Source organism: Phoca vitulina, unplaced genomic scaffold (genome assembly GCF_004348235.1).
Source record: "Phoca vitulina isolate PV1807 unplaced genomic scaffold, GSC_HSeal_1.0 scaffold9, whole genome shotgun sequence".
NCBI lineage: Eukaryota > Metazoa > Chordata > Mammalia > Carnivora > Phocidae > Phoca > Phoca vitulina.
In genome coordinates this window covers 51823199-51842786 of record NW_022589712.1, presented here as the reverse complement: position 1 = coordinate 51842786, position 19588 = coordinate 51823199, and the positions used below count along the sequence as shown (strand labels likewise).

The 19588-nt window shown below is 45.7% G+C and overlaps 1 protein-coding gene across 4 annotated transcripts in view; it reads left to right on the top strand.

The window, feature by feature from the left end:
• Positions 1-3398, top strand: part of AFG1L (AFG1 like ATPase) — a 232441-nt gene extending 229043 nt beyond the window's left edge. For 2 of the 4 annotated variants that reach the window (XM_032408123.1, XM_032408121.1), the window contains one exon: positions 1643-3398. In XM_032408123.1, coding sequence (XP_032264014.1) covers positions 1643-1771 — 129 coding nt within the window. In that variant the 3' untranslated portion in view covers positions 1772-3398. The other 2 variants (XM_032408120.1, XM_032408119.1) reach the window with 2 other exon arrangements.
• The last annotated feature ends 16190 nt before the right edge of the window (positions 3399-19588 follow it).

The following is a 19588-nucleotide window of genomic DNA, read 5'->3' as shown; positions in this document are numbered from 1 at the left end:
GGGCTCATTCTGCTACACCATGCTGCCTGTTCTAGGTACTCTTCGTGTCTCCTGGATTTGTAGAGCGTGAGATACAGTATCCAAGCATGTGGGCTGGCTATCCCAGGACCAGGGAGTGCCTGGGGCCCTTGGCTTACAAAGGAATCCATTATTCATCTGCCAGCCCCATTCTATAAACATTTCAGGAGCACCTGTGGTGCAGTGCTCTAGGGACACTGTGGAAAACGAGCCGGTGCTGGCCCAGTTCTCCTGGAGCTTGGGGTCTGGTGATTTGCTCCAGGCCAACTGGAAGTGATTTTACATTTCCTTCTTCTGTATGAACATGGCAGGATATATTGCTCAACAGTTGAAATATTAGTCAAAATTTTAAAGCTATCCATAAACACTTACCTCCAGAATGAGGGGAGCCCCATTCTTCCAACCCCAGAAATGAAAGGCCATTTGGAATGAGGAAATAGTTCCTTAGTGACCCGAGTAGAAATTATGCATTCTTAGGAGTTTGGGGGAAATGAGGCCTATAATACATTAGAAAGTGAACTTTCCAAATATGACTACTTAAACCTATGTGTAGAAATAAATAGTTGCTTATAAACCCATATGCTGGGAACCTTCAAAATGGTGGTTTCTCTAAGAGCAATACATCTGTCCAAATAATGTATTTTACTGTTTGAAAAAATATACTTGAGGGGCTATATCATTTGTTTCTAAAGTTCCTTAAATCATTGGTTCTTCAATTTTTCTCCATAGGATCAGGGTTCAGATATAGGGTCAAGCAAGCTCAGCATGCAGGGCTAACATTATATGAAGAAATGAGGGCTCACGACCACAGGGTCATGTGGTTTTGCAGTGGGTCAGCGGGAATGCATGGACTAAGGAGTCCAGAAGTTTTCTCTGAGGAAGTGTGATAGCAAACCCCTAAGGAAAGAGACACAATTTTTACTGGCCACAAGCCCATGTTGGTGTCACCAGTCCCAGGCTGTTTGCTGGCCTCACAGAGGGATTCCAAACTTAACCCTGGTTAAGTAGCTCAAGACCCAAGGCAGCTCTGCCTTCCCAAAGTAGGCTCGCAGGCCAGATCTCTAGGCCCACAGGAGACCTCTCTGTCAGCCGGTGCAGAAAAGGCTCTGCGGAGGCTTGTCCTCAGGGCCTCCTGTGGGGCACACGGCACCGCCCATGGTGCTCTGGAGGAGGGTGTCAGCCTCTTCCTAACTTGCCTGAACTGCTGGGGTTTTTTTGGTGTTACTTATTTCTGGCGTACATTTTTGGAGAAAGAATTCTTTTTCTGACATTGTCTTTCCTTTAGGTTTTGCAGAAAATTTCCATCCTGCAAAAACTTTCTTCATGCAAAAATCTTCATATTTGGATTTTGGGGCATTGGTTCAGCTTTAATTATTCTTGTTTTCCCTATTGTTTTCTCCCTGGTAATTTGTTCTGACTATTGATTATTGGTTTAAATTAGTTAATTCTCCAGTCTAGTTTAAGAGATCGTATATGGAAAAAGTGTATAGAACATTTTATAATCTAAACCTAAGAAGTTGTTTTAAACCTGTACTTAGTTCTGTAAATTTTTATTTGTGGTAGTTTTAATTAGTGCTGGGTTGTTTTGTTTTGTTTTGTCTTTTTAATTGTATTTTGGTACCAGGACTCAGCAGAAGGACTCTCTATGTTTACTGGAGAAGAGGAGATCTTTGCATTTCAGCGCACGCTTTCCCGACTCACAGAAATGCAGACTGAGCAGTACTGGAATGAAGGGGACAGAAGCAAGAAGTAACCATTGCTTCTGCATGAATAGAACTCTGGACACATGATTACGGCAGGGAGAACTCTTTTTTTTATGGGACTTGAAGGAATCATTTTTCTCATCATTAATTATGCACTTTGTCCTCTGGACCATTTTTATCTCAAAGTGCTCTCAAAGATGGACTGGATTAGTAAGTTAAAGCCATTTTTATAGGTTTACTTTTTGCCTATTTATTTGGCTTTATTTCTGCACTACAAAATTAAAATCATCACTCCTGAAGATTAATGTAGGACCAGACATTTTGGCTTCATATTAAGCCACCTGAATAACACACACACACACACACACGCACGCGCGTGGCTAAATGCAGTGTCCTTCTGGACATCTCCAAGCTTTGGCTACATGGTAGCCATATGATACAAACATGCCTTTTATGAGAGGGAGAAAAACCCTACATTTCAATACAAAGCAGAGGAACTTTCTGATTCTTTTATAAACTAAAGAGAACACCATTTTAGAATATGGTCCTATCCATGTGATTTTTGGGGGGCCATAAATTATACTAAATCTCCTAGGCCTCAGGTTTCCTCACAACTGAGAGTATGTCTTTTACCCTGAGATCAAGCTTGGCAGGCAGGACCAGATCTTCAGCGGACACAGAGTTGCCTGAAAACATTGAGGATTATGACACCAGTAGAATAAACAGCACGGGTGTCAAATTCTAACCGACAGGCAGAGCCCACAATCCTGACTGACAGTAGGAGGACAGATCCCAGGAAAAGGGGCCAGTGAAAGCGAGTCAGGAGGAGACAGAGTCCTGGACACACCAGCAGCAGAGTGGATTCCAGTTCGTCTGAGGCCGGCAGGACCCCGGTGGACGGGAGCCTCCTTCCCACAGCTCAGACGCATCTGCTGTGCTGGCAGAACCCCACCGTCCACCCTTGCCTCTGCTTCTGTGATGAGATGAATTTAATAGTAAATAGGGAAGAACACTTGATGAACCTACTTAAATAAAATCTGACTTGTCCTTCATTGAGGCCATTCCATGATTCATTCGAGTGCCACCTGACTTTGCTCACTCTTACCACAGAAGGTGTCTTAGTTGAGGCTGTTACGAGAGTCTGAGTCCCTCTTCAAGAAAAAAAGAAAAAAGGAAGAATGTGACATCTTATAAAGTGTTGTGAAAATCACATATTTTTTGGGGGGTAGGCCCAGTTCAAATAAAATGGTTACAGCTGTCAACATAAGTAAGCTCTTTGAATCTATTTAATTTGTAAGTGAATAATCTATCCGCATTAGTCTATTTTGGACATTAACCGAAGTCAAGCAGATTGATGGATAGGGTACCCAAGTATAGAGAAAAGTTTAAATCATGGCTTCTGAAAATTAAATGGGGGTTTAAAAACATTAAAATTTTCTAAAATTGAAGTACAGTTGACACAATATTACTTTAGTTTCAAGCGTATGGCATGATTCAACAAGTCCGTACATTCTGCTGTGCTCACCACAGGTGTAGCTCCTGCCGCTCCGCACCCGGTGCTGTCACAGTACCATTGACTGTGGGCCCTGCACTGTGCCTTTTCATCCTGTGACTTACTCATTCCCTAACTAGAAACCTGTACCTCCCCTTCCCCTTCACCCATTCTGCCCCCCTCCCCTCTGGCAGCCATCAGTTTGTTCTCTATATTTATGGATTTGTTTCTGCTTTTTGTTTGTTTCACATATAAGTGAAATCACGTGGCCTGACTTATTTCACTAGCATGATATCCTCCAGGTTCATCCATTTGTCGCACATGGCAAGATCTCATCCCCTTTTATGGCTCAGTATAAAAATACCTTTACTGAGGTGAGATAAAAAAGAGTTCAAAAGAGCCACATTTATTGCTAGACATTTACATGATCTCAGAAAAAAAAATTTATCCCTGAGAGTTATATAATCATCCCTGTTTATCGATAAGGAACCAGGGCTTGGAAAAGTTAAGTAGCTGGACCTAAGATTCACAACTATAAAACTCACGGACTATACCACACCACCTCTATGAAGAAGAGATTATTTTAAATAGTGATTTTTTAAAAAATTCAGTGAAGATGATTTACAACAGAACCATTGCTTTGAACTCTATAAATATAAAATGTGTAACTCATTTCTATCAGTCGTAGCTTTTTGCTTTTCACTTTTTTTTGTTTTTTGTTTTTTGTTTTTGCTTTTTACATTTCTTTGGCAATTATGCTGTATCTTAATAAAAAGACAGTATGAATGGATGGACAAACAGATGGACAGGCTGATGGATAGAAAGAGGAACTGTCTCTGAGTGTGCTGGGTGTATGTGAAATAGTCCCCACTCAAGTTCTGTTGTAAAAGTTCAGTTGAGGTATTTGGACCTAGGTTTTAACTTTTCCATGGAAACAATGATGTGATATTAGGGCCCTGGCTCAATGCACAGAAGCCCACACAATTCTCAGGGTAACTGCCCCAAATTTTGGTACTAAAGAACTTAAACTTTTAAATATTGTTTCTGTAGGGCAAAACTATAGTTCCGGTTTCACCTGAGTACCTGGATCATGTCCCTGCTTCTGTCCCGTCCCCTATGCCCCACGTTCTCCTGGGCCTGGTAGGATAGGCTGTAGTGAAGGGGCTGTCTGAGCTGGGAGTGGGGGAGGGGAGCTCCATGGTGGCTGGAAATGGTACATCTTTATCCCCATCTCTTCTCCACAAAGTCTGTTTCATAAAACAGCCTGCAAAAAAGAGAAACAAAAGTCTTAAAGAATAGCTATCACAAAAACAAAAACAAAAACAAAAAAACTGTTACCAGGAAACAATATGGTACTAAGAGAAAATTAATGCCAAAATGAGACATGAAAAACAACTTTTAGATTGGAAAGCAGTGTTTCAATTCATGTGTTTTTCTTCCAAGTCCTGTCCCTATTACATTCTCAACATTCCAGTCTTTCTCCCTGGGGTTGCATGAAATCTCTCAGAGCAAATGCTCTCTCTCTTTCTCTCTCTTTTTTTAATGCTTTAAATTGATACTTGAAGACAGGCGTTTGAGCTGAGTGTTGCTGTGGAATATTCCCAATCGCCTAGAAACTCAGACCGAGGAAATCTTTAGAGTCGGGAAAATGCCCAGGGCACCCTCCGAAATGATCCCTAATTTCCAAACTTGGAAGAAATTAAATGGAGAAAAAGGAAAGCTTTTCTTTAAAAAGGAGAAAGAAAAATCTGATCACTGCATTATTCTTGCCGGACAGGCTTATGTGCCAACACCGGTAATAATGAAAAGGAAAACATGGTGGACTTAAAGAATTTTTAACCTATTTCTTATGTTTATAAAATGTAAAAGACTCTAGTACCATTCTAATCAAATTTATGCATTTTCAGTGGGATTTCAAATTTTAGTCATAAGGAAATATTTTAATCTTCCTAAAGTACATTTTTTTGTACCCGTAAGTGTACAAATAACATAATATTTAAATTACTGAAAAAAATTAAGATTTCACTTGTAAAATACATAAATGGATGTGCTCAGATCCATTTATTTATTTAACATTATTTAAGAAACACATAGTGCTTACTGTGTGCTGGGCATGGTTCTAATGCTTTGTACATAAACTCTTTTGATCCTCATAACAGTCCTGTGAGCTAGGTACTGCTCTTACCACTTTACACACAGGGAAGCCGAGGCACAGAAAATGGTAAAACAACATACTGAATTGCTAACATGTACATGGGAGCCGTAAAATTACCCACATACTAATTTATGAAGCTTTCCATGTAACTGCTTCGGTCCTGAAAACAGTCTCCCTAGTCCAAGTACTTGAGCCTACACTTGTAGCCCCTTCATCTGGAATAGAAGCACCCAGAGACATTGGGGTCCTGGGGCCCTGACATTTGGGTTCCTGACTGATTGCCAGAACCTGGCAGCAAGTCTGTAACGAGTGATGTTGTGATCTTGGAAATTATCATCATCAGATCTGCTAACCTGTCAGACATCCCTTGCTGGTAGAAAAAGATTTTCTTTGGAGATGGAGTTTATACCTTTTTCTTAAGGCAGAATTGAGATTTGTTTTTCCCATTGGCATAGCAGTTCATTTTCCTGGAACATAAAATTAAAACTAATAAAATCTGTCCTCTTGTTGAATGTCTGCTGACTGTCCAGCTTTGCACTGGAAACTTCTCATCTGTTACCTCAGCCGGCCACTCGGCCCGGTCGAACATGTCTACTGACCTGTCGTCTGTGACAGTGTGAAACTCCAGAGGATATCTGTCTTTTCTGCTTGCTTACGAAGTCTTCCAGAGGTTGTCCTGAGAATTTTCCTGCCTCTGGGCTGTACTTTTTGGGTCCCCAGGGGTTGACTGCTGGTCTCTATGCTCTGCCTGTTCTTCTCATCTGAGCACAATGGGAAGGGTGCAGGTTTTGGTTCTGCCAACTTTTGATCTCTGAGCCTCAGTTTTCTCGTCTATAAATGAGAACAGTAATACCCATTTCCTAGAGTTATTCTGAGACTAACTGGTGAAGAGTACTTTGCAAATGGTAAAAGGTTAAGTGAAGAGTAGCTGTTATTGATACTAATAATGAGAATCATAAAGCAATAATAAATGCCAACTCTGCTTTGCATTATAGCCTTTGAGGAATACAAAACAGTAGATGACACATCCCGACCCAATACGGTTTCTAGCAGAAGGGAAAAGAGACGCATTAAATGGCTAGACCCAAGGGCACAGAATTCTGGCTTAATGAGATGCTGTGAAGATTGTCAAATTCAAATGTATTCTTTCAGGACTAGAGAGAAAATAGACTTGCTTGTTCGGCGAACATCGAACATTTCCCGGAAAGAGAGCTCCATCTTGTGGTCAGTGGGATGAACTGACAGAAAAAAAGTCCAAGAATCCCACAGGGTTGGAGAACAGGGGCTCTCCAAGCCGCATGTTCCCAGACCTAGGTCCCACCCGGGGAGAGCCTGATGCACTTGGTCAGAGTGGGGTCTCAGGCCCAGTATCTGTTAATGCTCCCATGTGATTCTGGCCAGCGAGGGTTGACAACTGCCCGTCAGGAGCTTGTGCCCATGACCGCACGGCCAGGAAGAACATGGCGTTGAGCCTACAGCTGGGTCTCCGGACTCCCATACCCAGCCACTTCCCAGGGAGCAAACCCTGCAGCTCAGAGGCCTTTGAGCCCAGGTCATGGCGTACGAGGGTATCTCGGGGCCTCTCTGCTGCCTCCCAGGGCCTGCTCTACTCCTTCCTCCTATCAGCTTTTATGCACTCCTTCCATTGTGATGTGATACATCATGTAGCTTCCAGAAAAGTCAACTGTATACTTGTGAGGGAGAGTGAGAAAGGTCGAGAGTGAATCAGTGATATTATGAAAAATAGTTTTACCCTCAACAGTCTCACTGGAAGAAACTTTGGACTACACTTGGACAAGGTTGAGTTTATTGCTAAAGGGATAAAGGATTCCTGGGAGCCCAGTGGGGCCCAGTGCCCAAGAGCTGGTGTAGGGAACTGGACTGGGGAGAGGGCACCGAGCATGGAGACGGGGTGGGGCTAGGCCAGATGGGAATTTGAATACAGGAGAAGATGGTGGCCAGTCTACCTAATGAAACCTGTCTCTCTCTCTCTCTCTCTCTCCAGCCAGCCCTAACTTCCTCATCACCAAGGGCAGAGCCCTGGCTTTAGTTGCCAGTAGCTCCTGCTGTTCTCAAGCACTTGGCACTTCGCCACCCCAGCCCCACCCTTACAGCTCTCTCTCCTTGAGCTGCCCTGAACCAATACTTGGTTCTCCTCCTGCCTCTTATGTCCTCCTTCTCTGAATGCTTCTGGCTCCTTTTCCTTTTTCTCGCCCCCTAAGTTCTTTCTTGAACCCATTAAAAATGGTGATTATAAAAAGACCCAATATTATACAAAATGCTTTCACACCTATCATCTCCATATTCTCTTCCTGATTCCCACAGCTACAAATACCACCCAATGCCGATAAATCCCAAGTGCATATCCCCATCCCTGACTTTCCCCAACCTTCTGCTCTGTATTGCCGGCTGCCTACTGGATCTCTCCTCCTGAATGTTCTGTCAATTCGGTATGTCAACCCAGTCTTCCAAGTCCATAATATCTTCTTGCAATGATATCATCCCAGGCACTCATGCAGCCGCAGTACTCGATGAATTGGCAAGGGCCAGTGATGCTGGGAAAAGAAGTAATAGACATTAGAAGCATGTTGATACCTGCTTGAGAAATGGTTCAAGCAAGTATTTGTACAGGACCAGACCTGATAGGTGGCTAATTATTGGAATGAGTAGCAAATGAACAATCTGAAGATAGGAGTGGTTTGAGCAAACATGATCCCAAGCCCTCTGGGCCTGTCCTGAGTTTCCACAGGAACTGAGTTAGGTCTGGTGTCTCCCCCATCGTCCTTATTCACCCTGGGGCTGAGGAGAGTTTGGAGTCTTACAGAAGGATGCTGGCCTTCAGGAGTACAATAGATAGTTGATAGTTCTTATCCCTCTTATTCAGTCTCTAACTGAAGGAATGAAGAGTTTCTTATGGTGAGGCCCTCTGCCAGGTGCTATGTGGGATATGATGATGTAAATGCTTACAAAATTGTGGTTATTTTGATAAGGGAGTCTGTGTGTTGACTCAACTGTTCCTTAAGGAAATCTCTCCAATTAAAATCAAAATAAAAACTAGAATTGGGCAGGGACGAGCCATACTTGTTGAGTGTCCCCAAATCTTAGCTAAGACAAAGACTTGATTCATGTTTGGGGATTCGGATAATAAACTCAGAAAATGCTTGGAATCTAGATGATCTGGCTTGTCACACTTCATGTTCTTATCTTTAGCCTGCATCTCCCCTCTGCTTCAGCTCTGCCTCCACAGTCCAGACACCTTCCTCCATCCCCTGCCAGAAAGGGATACTCTAATAGACACAAAGATTCCTCCAAGAACTCCCCCAGGGAAGACCAAAAAGAACCTCCTTCTCCAGCTTTGGCAGATGTTACTAGAACTTGCCCATTGTCCAGTTCGCCTTTCCCTCCAAGCTTATGGGAGGATCACACCTCCCGGCCCGTCCACAGTTAGGCAAGGCCATGTGACTAAGTTCTAAACAATCAGTTGTGAGCAGAAATGATGTGCTGTGTCGCTTCCAAGGTGAAGCACTCATTAGTTGGTTTGAAATCTTCTAGATTGCTCTTCTCTTGCCATGGGAAACATAGAAATACATTAAGACGGATATAGCCAAGATGAAAGTAGCCTGGGGGCACCTGGGTCGCTCAGTCGGTTAAGCGTCGGACTCTTGATTTCCACTCAGTTCATGATCTAAGGGTTGTGAGATCGAGCCCCGTGTTGGGCTCTGCATTCAGCATAGAGTCTGCTTGGGATTCTCTCCCTCTCCCTCTTCTCTTGCTCTCTCTCTCTCAAATAAATCAAGAAAGAAAGAAAGGAAGGGAGGAAGGAAGGAAGAAAGAAAGGAAGAAAGAAAAGAGAGAAAAAGAAAGTAGCTTGGAATGCTGAGCCACCACATGGAAACCCATGGTGAATGTTGCATGAGCAAGGAATACAATTACATTCTGATAAGCCATGGAGATTTTTGTGCTGCTTGTGTATTGCAGCATAAACTAGCTTCTTTTGACGAGGTACCAGCCATCCCCCAGGCCACCTCTTTTCATTTTTGTTAATTGTCTGAGGACTGCACTCTTCCCTGAGAATTCATACTAAGAATGGCTTCTCTCTTCAGCTCTATCTCCAGATCCACCTGCTGTTCCCCTGGGAGGGCAGAGCAATGTCAGCTTCTCTCTATATTCTCCCAAACTCCAACATTCGTACATATGCTATAACTGTCCTCACCAGCCCCACCTCATTCCTTAAGTACTTTTTAAAATACTTGCTATCTTTTAATACTTTCTTCTTGTGTGTGTTCATGGCCACAGTGAACACATTAGGTGGACAGGTTCAAATTTATCCTATGACTTTAAACCCATCCTCACTTGCACTCTCGTGGCTAAGAAAGCTTCTTCAAGTTATTTAATGCTTGGAGTTCAGTCACCAGTTGCTTAAAACTTTAAGTAGCTGCAAGTTATAAAAACTATCTGCTCAAGTACAAAGTCTGTACCCAGGGAGAACCATTTTCAGAGATGAAACCCATCCAACCAAAGAAGAAAAGATATGGCATAAAATCAAAAAGCACTAGAGCACATGCTTATGCTGATTCATATGGAATCTAATCGCTTCATTCATCCAGTGGGGTAGGAATCCAGAGGCGACCTGACAGAAGGGCCAGGTGGGAAGAACTGAGCACGTGGTTAGGAGTCAGGATCCATCTGAGACCCTGTACTGCTACTGGGCATGCCTCAACTTGGGTACATCATTTAACATTACTCTTTGGGACTCATCTGTGATGTTTTCCTGTGAAGCTCTGACATTTTATCATTTGGTTCAGTAGTGTATAGATATAAGTGGCCAATAAGCTCATGAAAAAATGCTCAATAACTCATTAAGGAAATGCAAATCAAGATCACAACGATACCACTCCACACCAGTGCGATGGCTGGAATCAAAGAGAAAAACAAAATAACAAGTGTTGAGCAGGATGCAGAGAAAGTGGAACCCTCATACATCACTGGTGAAAATGTAAAATGGTGCAGCTTTCGAAAATAGTCCGGCAGTGCCACAAAATGTTAAACATGAAGTTACCCCAGAACCCAGCAATTCTACTCCCCTTTGTATCTACCCAAGAGAAATGAAAATATATGTCCCCACAACAACTTGCACATGAATGTTTATAGATAGTCTCATTCGTATTAGCCAGAAAGTGGAAACACAAATATCCAACTGATGAATGCATACACATTACGTGGTACATCCAGACAAGGGATTATTATCCAGCCTTTAAAAAATGAAGTCTTGATACCTGCTGCAACACGGATGGATGAACCTTGAGTACAGGAGGCCAAAGGAAAGAAGCCAGTCACAATGGCCGTCTATTATATGATTCCATGTATATGAAATGTTCAGAATCAGCAGATCCATGGAGACAGAAAGTAGGTCCCAGGGGTAGTGGCAGGAATGAGAAATAATTGATGATGGATACAGAATCTTCCCTAGGGGTGGTTTCAGGGGAGCTGACTATTAGATGTCTGAATTATTAGATGTCTGAAATTCAATTGTGGTCGTGACTGCGCCATTCTTTCAATATACTAAAAACTACTGAACTGTATACTTTGAATGGTCGAATTTTATGGTATGTGAATTCTATCTCAATAAAGCTGTTAAAATAGTGTGCAGGTATTCACTAACCATTTATTCATTCATTCATCATTTACTTCTCTCTACTCTGCGCCAGGAGCTAGGCACACCGAGGTGAAGGAGACAGAGTCCCTAGCCATGATGTGCACATGATCTTTCAGGGACAACACAGGGACATCATGTAGTAAATGCCAAGAGGACAGCTTGCCCAGGGGTCCTGGGAACACAGAGGGCACTCAAGTCCGCCAGGAAGTTTAGTAAAATGTGGAGAAGGGACAGAGTGACAGACACTGTGTGCTGAGGGAGAGGTGCAGGGTGGCAAGACTCGTTCCTCCTCTCCAGGAGATGAACCTGGGGCAGAGGCAGTACTAACAGAGGGCAGGCGTGATAAATACCACGAGAAATTACTCAGTGTTTTGGAAATTCAGAAGAGGGAGAAATAATGACTTGAATGTTATTCTTCTGAATTTTGAGAGAAATGGCATATAATTTGGTCCTCCCAGACTTAATTCATTTTTAGAACCCCAAATTTAGGGTGCAGAGTGTTAAAAACTGCTGCTGTCATTAAAACATGCCCACATTTTGCACTAATAACCTCTCATATTTTTAACCAGATTCTGTAACATGCAGAGTATTACGTTCAATTGCTAAAAAAGTAGCAGTTGATTTCTGCTGATTAGAGTAACATGGTCTGTAGAACTAAAAATAATTGCTTACACCTCTGTGGGTACTGACAGAATCAGATTCAATGGCACAAAAATAATCCTGTAACCACGATAAGGTAGCGTTAGGTTTGGGAGACACCCAGAGCTTGGGTGAGCGCCACTGTCGTGTTAGGACGCCCGTGACCGAGCACCCCAACCTGTGGCGGACCGACAAAGGACTCCTTCGGGGAGCACGGAGGAGGACGGACAGGCTATGAACGCCCAGAGCTGCTGTAGCACAAGGCAGAGCGTCCCAGGGCGGCCTTCTGATGCCAGCGGGGGTGCAGCTCCTTCTTCCTGCCCGCACTGGTGTGACGAGCGCCCGGAGAGGCCCAGGGCACGGCTCCCTACGCGGGGCTGACGGGCATCTGCAGCCTGTGTGTGGCCTCTCCGGGCCCTCCTACCTCCTTGGCTCAGAAAGGGCTTTCTCCTCCAAGGCTCTGGGCTGCCCCAATTCGGGCCACTGAGTTACAGCCCCATCAACTCTGTCTCAAGGCCAGAAATCGCGCCCCAGGGTTGCGTGGGTGGGGAGGGGTTGTGCTCACCCCTGTTCCCTACCTCACAGCCCGCATTTGCCCGGCGGAAGTCCTAGGCAGAGCTTAGCTTCCATTGGTGGCGGCACGCGTGGAACTGGGACCACGTGACATCAGCTGGTGCGGAGGGCAGCTCTGCGCAGGGGGTGGGGGCAGGCAAAGCCCGGTGCCTGCGGACGGACCTCGGCGTCTTCACTCTGCTGTTTGGAGTCGGACCCGCGGTTAAATGCCCGCTCGGCCTCTCGGCGGTGTTACCTCGGCGCGCCGCGGGGCAGAGCACGCCCACCTTGCCGCCCGTTCCAGGACGAGGCCGCGGCGCGGCAGCCTGCGTTCCCGGTCAGCGTCATCCCGGACTCCCTCCCCGAGGCACGTGCCGGGCACACACCCGCTCTGCCCCGTTTCCCAAGGCCAGCGTTTCAGTTCCATCTGGAGGACCTGAGGCGCTCCTGAGGAACCTGCCCCAGGAACTCGGAGGCGCAGAGGGCGACTGGACGGCCGCAGACCCGGGCCTGGGGCAGCGGGCTGCCACCCTCGGGCTTCCTCCGGCCGGGCTCGCGGCTGCCGGCCCGGCCCCTGATTCCCGCGCGGCGGCCCCGGTGAGCTGGGGGAGGGCCGGCCTGGGAAGCGCCGCCAGGGCCGAGGCCCGGCGGGACGGGCCTGCAGGGGAGCCTGGGCGGCGGGCGCGGCGAGGCCCTGGGGAGCGGGCTCAGGCTCTCCTCACCGCTGGGCCTCCTCGAGAGCTGAGCACGAATGCTTAGAAAGGGCTTCTCGGAGTAAGGGCAGCACGGCCCACGCCGTACACGGATCCTCTGAGGCCTTTGCGTGGGAAGCCCCCGGGGCCAGCCCCTCCGCGGCTGCGTGCCCAGCCTCTCCCAGGAAGGGAAGGGGCCCGGGGGCCGCCTGCTCTCTGGAGGGTGCGGCGTTCGCGGAGGCCCGGGTGCTGCTCGCGAGGCGCCCCGCGCGGTGGAGTGTGCGCTGCCCTCCTGCGAGGCAGGCCCGGGGCCCCGACGGGCCACCCGAAGGTGTCTGCAACATTCGGGGAGAGTCTGGCCCCATGTCAACGTTATAATCAGCAAGTCTGAAGCAAAATCATTCACTGTTTTCCCACTATTTCCCTCAAACAATGAGCCCTCAAGCAGTACAACGAGGCCTTGACACTGTTTGCTGACGACCGGGCAGGCTAAGTTACTGTCCTGTCCCCAAACCTGGGGAGCCACACAACCACCTGCGAAGCCTAACGCAGAGTAGAGGAGCCCCCCTCAGACGTCCCTCTGTGGAGGGGCCTGGAAATCTGTATTTTAAATAAGTGCCCTCAGAGAACCTGAGGATTGATTGAGACGGGGAAACAAGGACTTAGGACACCTAACATTTCTAGAGAAATCTGTGGACAAATCAAATACTCAAAGTTATATCCCCGAAGTATGTATTTATTAGTTCTACCAACTTTTGTCTACGACCAAAGTAAGGTGCCTTTGAGAGGTGCATAGAAACACAGTGAGGTATTTTTTTGTTTTGTTTTTTAACTGAAGAAAGAGAAATGAAACAAATCAGATTTAAAAAGAAGTTATACTAAAGCTGCCTGGTAACCTCATACATCAGATTTCACCGGAGCAATTTCTGCTTTCTTATATTCCTCTCTCTCTCTCTCTGTTTTCCCCCATAAGTGGATTTGGGGTCATCTCAAGTGAGACTGTTTCATCAAACTGACCTATAACAAGTATTTTAAGAGGACCTGAGTGAAGTCTCTTGCTCAGTATTCATGCTCAGCAGCCCTGACCCTTATGTTAGTGTGTGTGTGTTGGGGAGGAGGGGGACAGACAGTTAACAAACCACCATAAATAAACCAGAAAACATCAGGGTGTGCTTGGAGCTGGGATGAAAGTGAAGAGAGTGGTAGGACAGAGAGGGCCCAGCTTCCCTCCGTTAGGTCAGAGAGGCCCTTGAGGAGGTCGCATCTGAGTGCAGCCCCAAACGACATAGGGGACCAACACTGTGACGCTCTGGGGGGTGTTCAAGACAGAGGGAAGCTACTGCAAGCACCCTAAGGTAGGACCATGTTAGGAGTGTGGGGGAAACAGAAAGAACATCTGTGAGTCTGCCCCTAAAGACCTTTTTTTTTACTCACTAGAGAAAAATTTGTACTCGAAACCCAGTGTATCTGAAATACCGTAGGCAAGGCTACTGTATTGTTCCAGCCCGTGACCTGTGGATTGTTTTAATTTGTCCTTGAGACTGACATGGTGAGCTCTTCCTTTTCCATCCACACTTTCCCCTGACAGGTTCTTCTCCTTGATGACATCTCTGATAGGCCACTTCCTCATCTTCTTTCCATCCTTTCCCCTTGTTGCAATGGTACACAAACCAGTACCACAGAACAGCACACCACCTCCTCCAGGAAGCCTTTCTCAATCCTTCTAGGGAGAATGAACCAGAACCAAGAGTCTTTAGCTTCCTTCTCCCACAGCTCCTACTTCATTCCGCCTTGGATTGTATGTCATTCCTCATTTACACATCTCTCAGCCCAGTGCATGAGGAAGCCTCAAGAAAGGGGTCTAGGCTTTCTTCATCTGAGCCCTGCCCCCCACCGGGTTGATGGGCATCTGTACATCAGAGGGCTTATTGTTGGTGGAGCCCACTCATTCCAAGGTCATGGAGCCCCTGAGCTCTGCTCTCCCTGTGCTAGATTCTTGGGAGGGACGGGAAGGACAAGGCGGAACCCTTGCTCTTAAGAAGCTTAGAAATCTATAGTTGGGGTGGTGGGGGGACAGGCAAGACTGGCCCACTGGAAGCACTCTCAGGGGCAGTGGTCTCCAGATGAGGGGGCGTGCACACCCCAGCAGCACTTGACGGCACCAGGATGCAGGAGGAAAGCACGAGCAATTATGCTGTATTGATGATTACAGATTTAGAAATAAATTAAACACTTAGAAATAAAAATTGTGGTACTGATTTTCGCTATCTGCCTTGCCCTTGACAAGCCAGCCACAGCCGTGTGACTCCTCAGGGGGGAGGTGGTAGTGGCTTGAGGAGATTGGCCCCCCTCCTTCCCCTCTCCCAGCTGCTAGAGACGCATCACCTCATACCCCTGTCTAGGGGCCGCACAAGGCCGTTGGCATGGCTACTTTTATAAAGGCAAGACCTTTAAATAATAGGAACTTTATGGTATTTTGTACGTGAAATGGTGGGGAAGAGGAGTTGGTCATGAAAATCTCTTGTGCCATGTAGAGGTTTTGGACTGCTCCTGGCAAAGGGTTTAAAAGAATTGCTGGACTTAAAGATGAATGACACATTTTTCCTTGACAGACAAATAGAAGAAGAAAATGGGGGTGCCTGGGTGGCTCAGTCCGTTAAGCGTCTGCCTTCAGCTCAGGTCATGATCCCAGGGTCCTGGGATCAAGTCCCACATCAGGCTCCCTGCTCGGCAGGAAGCCTGCTTCTCCCTCTCCCACTCCCCCCGCTTGTGTTCCCTCTCTCGCTGTGTCTCTCTGTCAAATAAATAAATAATCTTTAAAAAAATTAAAAAAAAAAAGATAGAAGAAGAAAATGTACCTTCTAACTGTGCCCGCCTTTCCTGGGAAGTAGTTTAGTAGCATGCTGCCAGTGAGCGTGCTTTAGTTCAGTCCCTTCAAGGCACGGGTGAGATTTTTGAGTAAGTGTGAGAAAGAAGCAGCCTTCCCACAGCTGTCGCTGTACAAAGAGAGCATTTTGAACATGTCTGGGAATATTGCATCATGACAGGATTTGTGGCCAAAAATGATGTTAAGTGTCATTAGTAAGAACTCTCACATCTGCACACTTAAAGAAACAAAGTCTTCCAAATTAAGGGTTCATTTATTTAAAAAAACACAAAATAAAATACCCTTTAGTGTCAAGAAGGTGGAAAAAACCTCATAAGTGGTGGATAGAACTGAAATACTGGTGTCATGAATTAGTAAGTGCAGCCATTAATACAATTTTCCTAATTTGAATCTACAAACAATCTCTTGTTCTGCGACAACAGCCTTTAAAACCAAGTGTGGAAATAAACCTAAGACTGGGCTTTTGAATCCTAAAGTATTAAACTATGATTTTTAAAAGAGAATAAAGCACTTCCAATCTTTTTTTTAATTGAGATATCTTTGAGGTATATATATATTTTTAATTGATGTATAATTGACATCCAACATTATGTTAGTTTTTGGTGTACAATATAATGACATGTGTATATACTGTATTGTGAAATGATCACCATAATAAGTCTAGTTAATATCCGTCACCAAATATAGTTACAAAAATATTTTTCTTGTGATGAGAACATTTAAGATCTACGACTCTTATAGCAACTATCAAATATGCAACACAGTGTCATTAACTCTAGGCACGGAGCCTGGACATTACATCCCCAGGGCTTATGTATTTCGTAACTGGAAGTTTGTACCTTTTGACCACCTTCACCCATCTCCCCCATCCTCCAAACTCTGGCCTCCCCTCTGGTAACCGTCAGTTTGTTCTCTATAGTTATGAGTCTGTTTCTTGGTTTGTCTCTTTTTTCCCCCTTTGCTCATTTGTTTCTTAAATTCCACACATGAGTGAAGTCATATGGTATTCATCTTTCTCTGACTGACTTATTTCACTTAGCGTAATGCTCTCTAGCTCCATCCATGTCGTTGCAAATGGCAAGATTTCATTCTTTATTGTGGCTGAGTAATATTCCATGGTATATACCACATCTTCTTTGTCCAGTCATCAATCAAGGGACACTTGGGCTGCTTCCATGTCTTGGCTACAGTAAATAATGCTGCTATAAACATTGGGTTGCATATATCCCTTTGAATGAGGATTTTTGTATTCTTTGGGTAAATACCTAGTAGTGCAATTGCTGGATCATAGGGTAGTTCTATTTTTTAACTGTTTGAGGAAACTCCATACTGTTTTCTTTTTCTTTTTTTTTAAAAATATTTTATTTATTTATTTGACAGAGAGAGAGAGACAGTGAGAGAGGGAACACAAGCAGGGGGAGTGGGAGAGGGAGAAGCAGGCTTCCCGCGGAGCAGGGAGCCCGATGCGGGGCTCGATCCCAGGACCCTGGGATCATGACCCGAGCTGAAGGCAGACGCTTAACCAACTGAGCCACCCAGGTGCCCCTCCATACTGTTTTCCACAGTGGCTGCACCAGTTTGCATTCCCACCAACAGTGCAAGAAAGTGTGATACACCTTTATTGGCTGCCTCCCTAGCATCTATCCCTTTTCTTCCATCAAAATTCAGGGTCCAGCTTTCTTTGGAGAATGCTCCCACCCCACTTTGTGGCCCTGTGAGACTGTGCTGTGTGAGACCGATTCCACCCTAACTCCAGAGTGGACCCTGTTTGGCTTAAGTTAATTAGAGGATCCCACCCACTCATTGTGATTGGCCTACGGATAAGAGCAGGACCCATTCTGGTCCTCACAGAGATAGAGGAAAATACTTACCAAGGGCTTCTGACCGGGAAGCTTCCTTGATCTTCCAGGCCCTACCAGCAGAGACAGCTTGTCTGTCCCTGGACTGTGCCGCGTGCAGATACGAGGCGTCGTCTGGTGCTGCTACAGTGAGTTCTGCGGCCTGTGGCTGAGGCCAGCATACAGAAGGGTCGGGATAGAAAGACTCACACAGACAGACCCAGAACCCTGAAGGCAACATGAACCTCTGGGTCAATCCATGCCTGAAGTTTTCCCTCCCTTTGCTTTTTTTCAGTTATATGAGCCAAGAAATTCCTTTTATTCTGTTGGTATTTTATGTTACTCAAAATATGGAAAGTCCCCATTAAAACATGTAGAGAGTAGTACATTTAGCTGAACTATGGAACAGAGACATCGTAAATGTTCCGGAATATCACCAACGGGAGGGTGCAATGCTGGTTAAGTTAAGACTTGTTCGCAAAGCCTGTCCTCAAGCATAGTTAGCTCTGCACTTTAGAACAAAGTTGGGCTGATAGGAAGGCCCCAATTCTCAGGGCACCTCATCTACCCAATTTCAGCAAAAGTTCAACTTGGTAAAAGTTGGCATCTGATGTTTTCTGCCTCCTTTTTTGATGACTTTGCCATGCTCTCAAACAATCAGTTTCTTTTCCCCTGTTTCAGACTAAGGGGTAAATGAATTATGGGTCTGGTGGATTCTTCCTCTCATGGTGTGGACTGCAAGAGATGGAAACTCAGTCTCATTCTTCAGAGAGCTCGGGAGATGAAGACTGGAATTTGTATGTATGCTTGGCTCACAGCCACAAGATGGCAGGAGGAGACCAGGAAACACAGGCAAAGCCCCGTGTCTTCGGGCTCTGCAGAGACTGGCCCTGAGAACGCCGCTCTACCTTGATAAAACCGCAGCTGGCCAGCGCCGGCTCGCCGGACTCGGTAAGTTAGAAAGGACAGAAATCATTTTTTTAAATCTGGAGTTCTCTGTAAAACAGTGAGAGGCGCTGAGGAAAGCAAGCAGAGGCTGTGAAGTTTGATAGTGACGGTAACCAGAGGGAGGGATGCGTGTTTCTGCTTTCTCTCTCCATCTGCCTCTTTCTCCATGTGCAGAATCGGGGTTCTGGTTGTGACCTCATTCACTGTGATGAAAGCAGGTGTAAGATGCACAAAGTGCCCTGCGAGCCACAGAGGGAAGATGTTCTTCCAGAAAGACTGGTGTCAGGGCAGCATGTGTGTCTGACCCTCCCGGAACCTTCTGGGCATGTCTAGTGTGGCCTGGTGTTCTGGTGGCTGTGGACCGTGGATGGTCTCTAAATGTGCCTCCCATTTTGACCTCATTCTCCACCTAAGTACACTGCCACCCACTGAGTTACAGACACTCGTGGGAGGGAGTTGCCTCTTGAAAGGGACGCCAGGGGCAGAGGGAGAGACGTTTTCTTCATGGGGAGGATTATGGGAAGGATGGATTTGGAGTCAGGTGCTGTGGTGAGTCCCCAGCTTTGTTCCGACCGAGCCGTGTTCTCGGCCCCAAGGCTTCCCCCTGGAAATGAAGGAATGCCTACCCTGTGAGCCCTTCACAGGGCCCAGGGGAGATGACAAGAAACATTAGTTATGATTGAATCACTGTTCAGCAATAATTCAATTTTTTAAAGATATGCAAGATTAGAATGAGGGTGGTGGTGGTGGTTATCAAACCCAGAATAAACTTTGTACATAATCAGGTGTGGCAGTTAGAGACCGTCTCTTCCCGGTCCTTTGTGTTGAATTTTGCCCTTTACTGAGGAGATCTGATTGTCCTTATCAGGGAAACTCAGAGTCCAGGTACCTCATGGTATTAGAAGTGGTAGGAAGGGCATCATCTGTGGTCCTCTGGTCAGCCAGTTTGGGTTTTCTTTCTTCTTCTACTGAGTAACTTCATCCTATTTCATAAATATCTTTGTTATT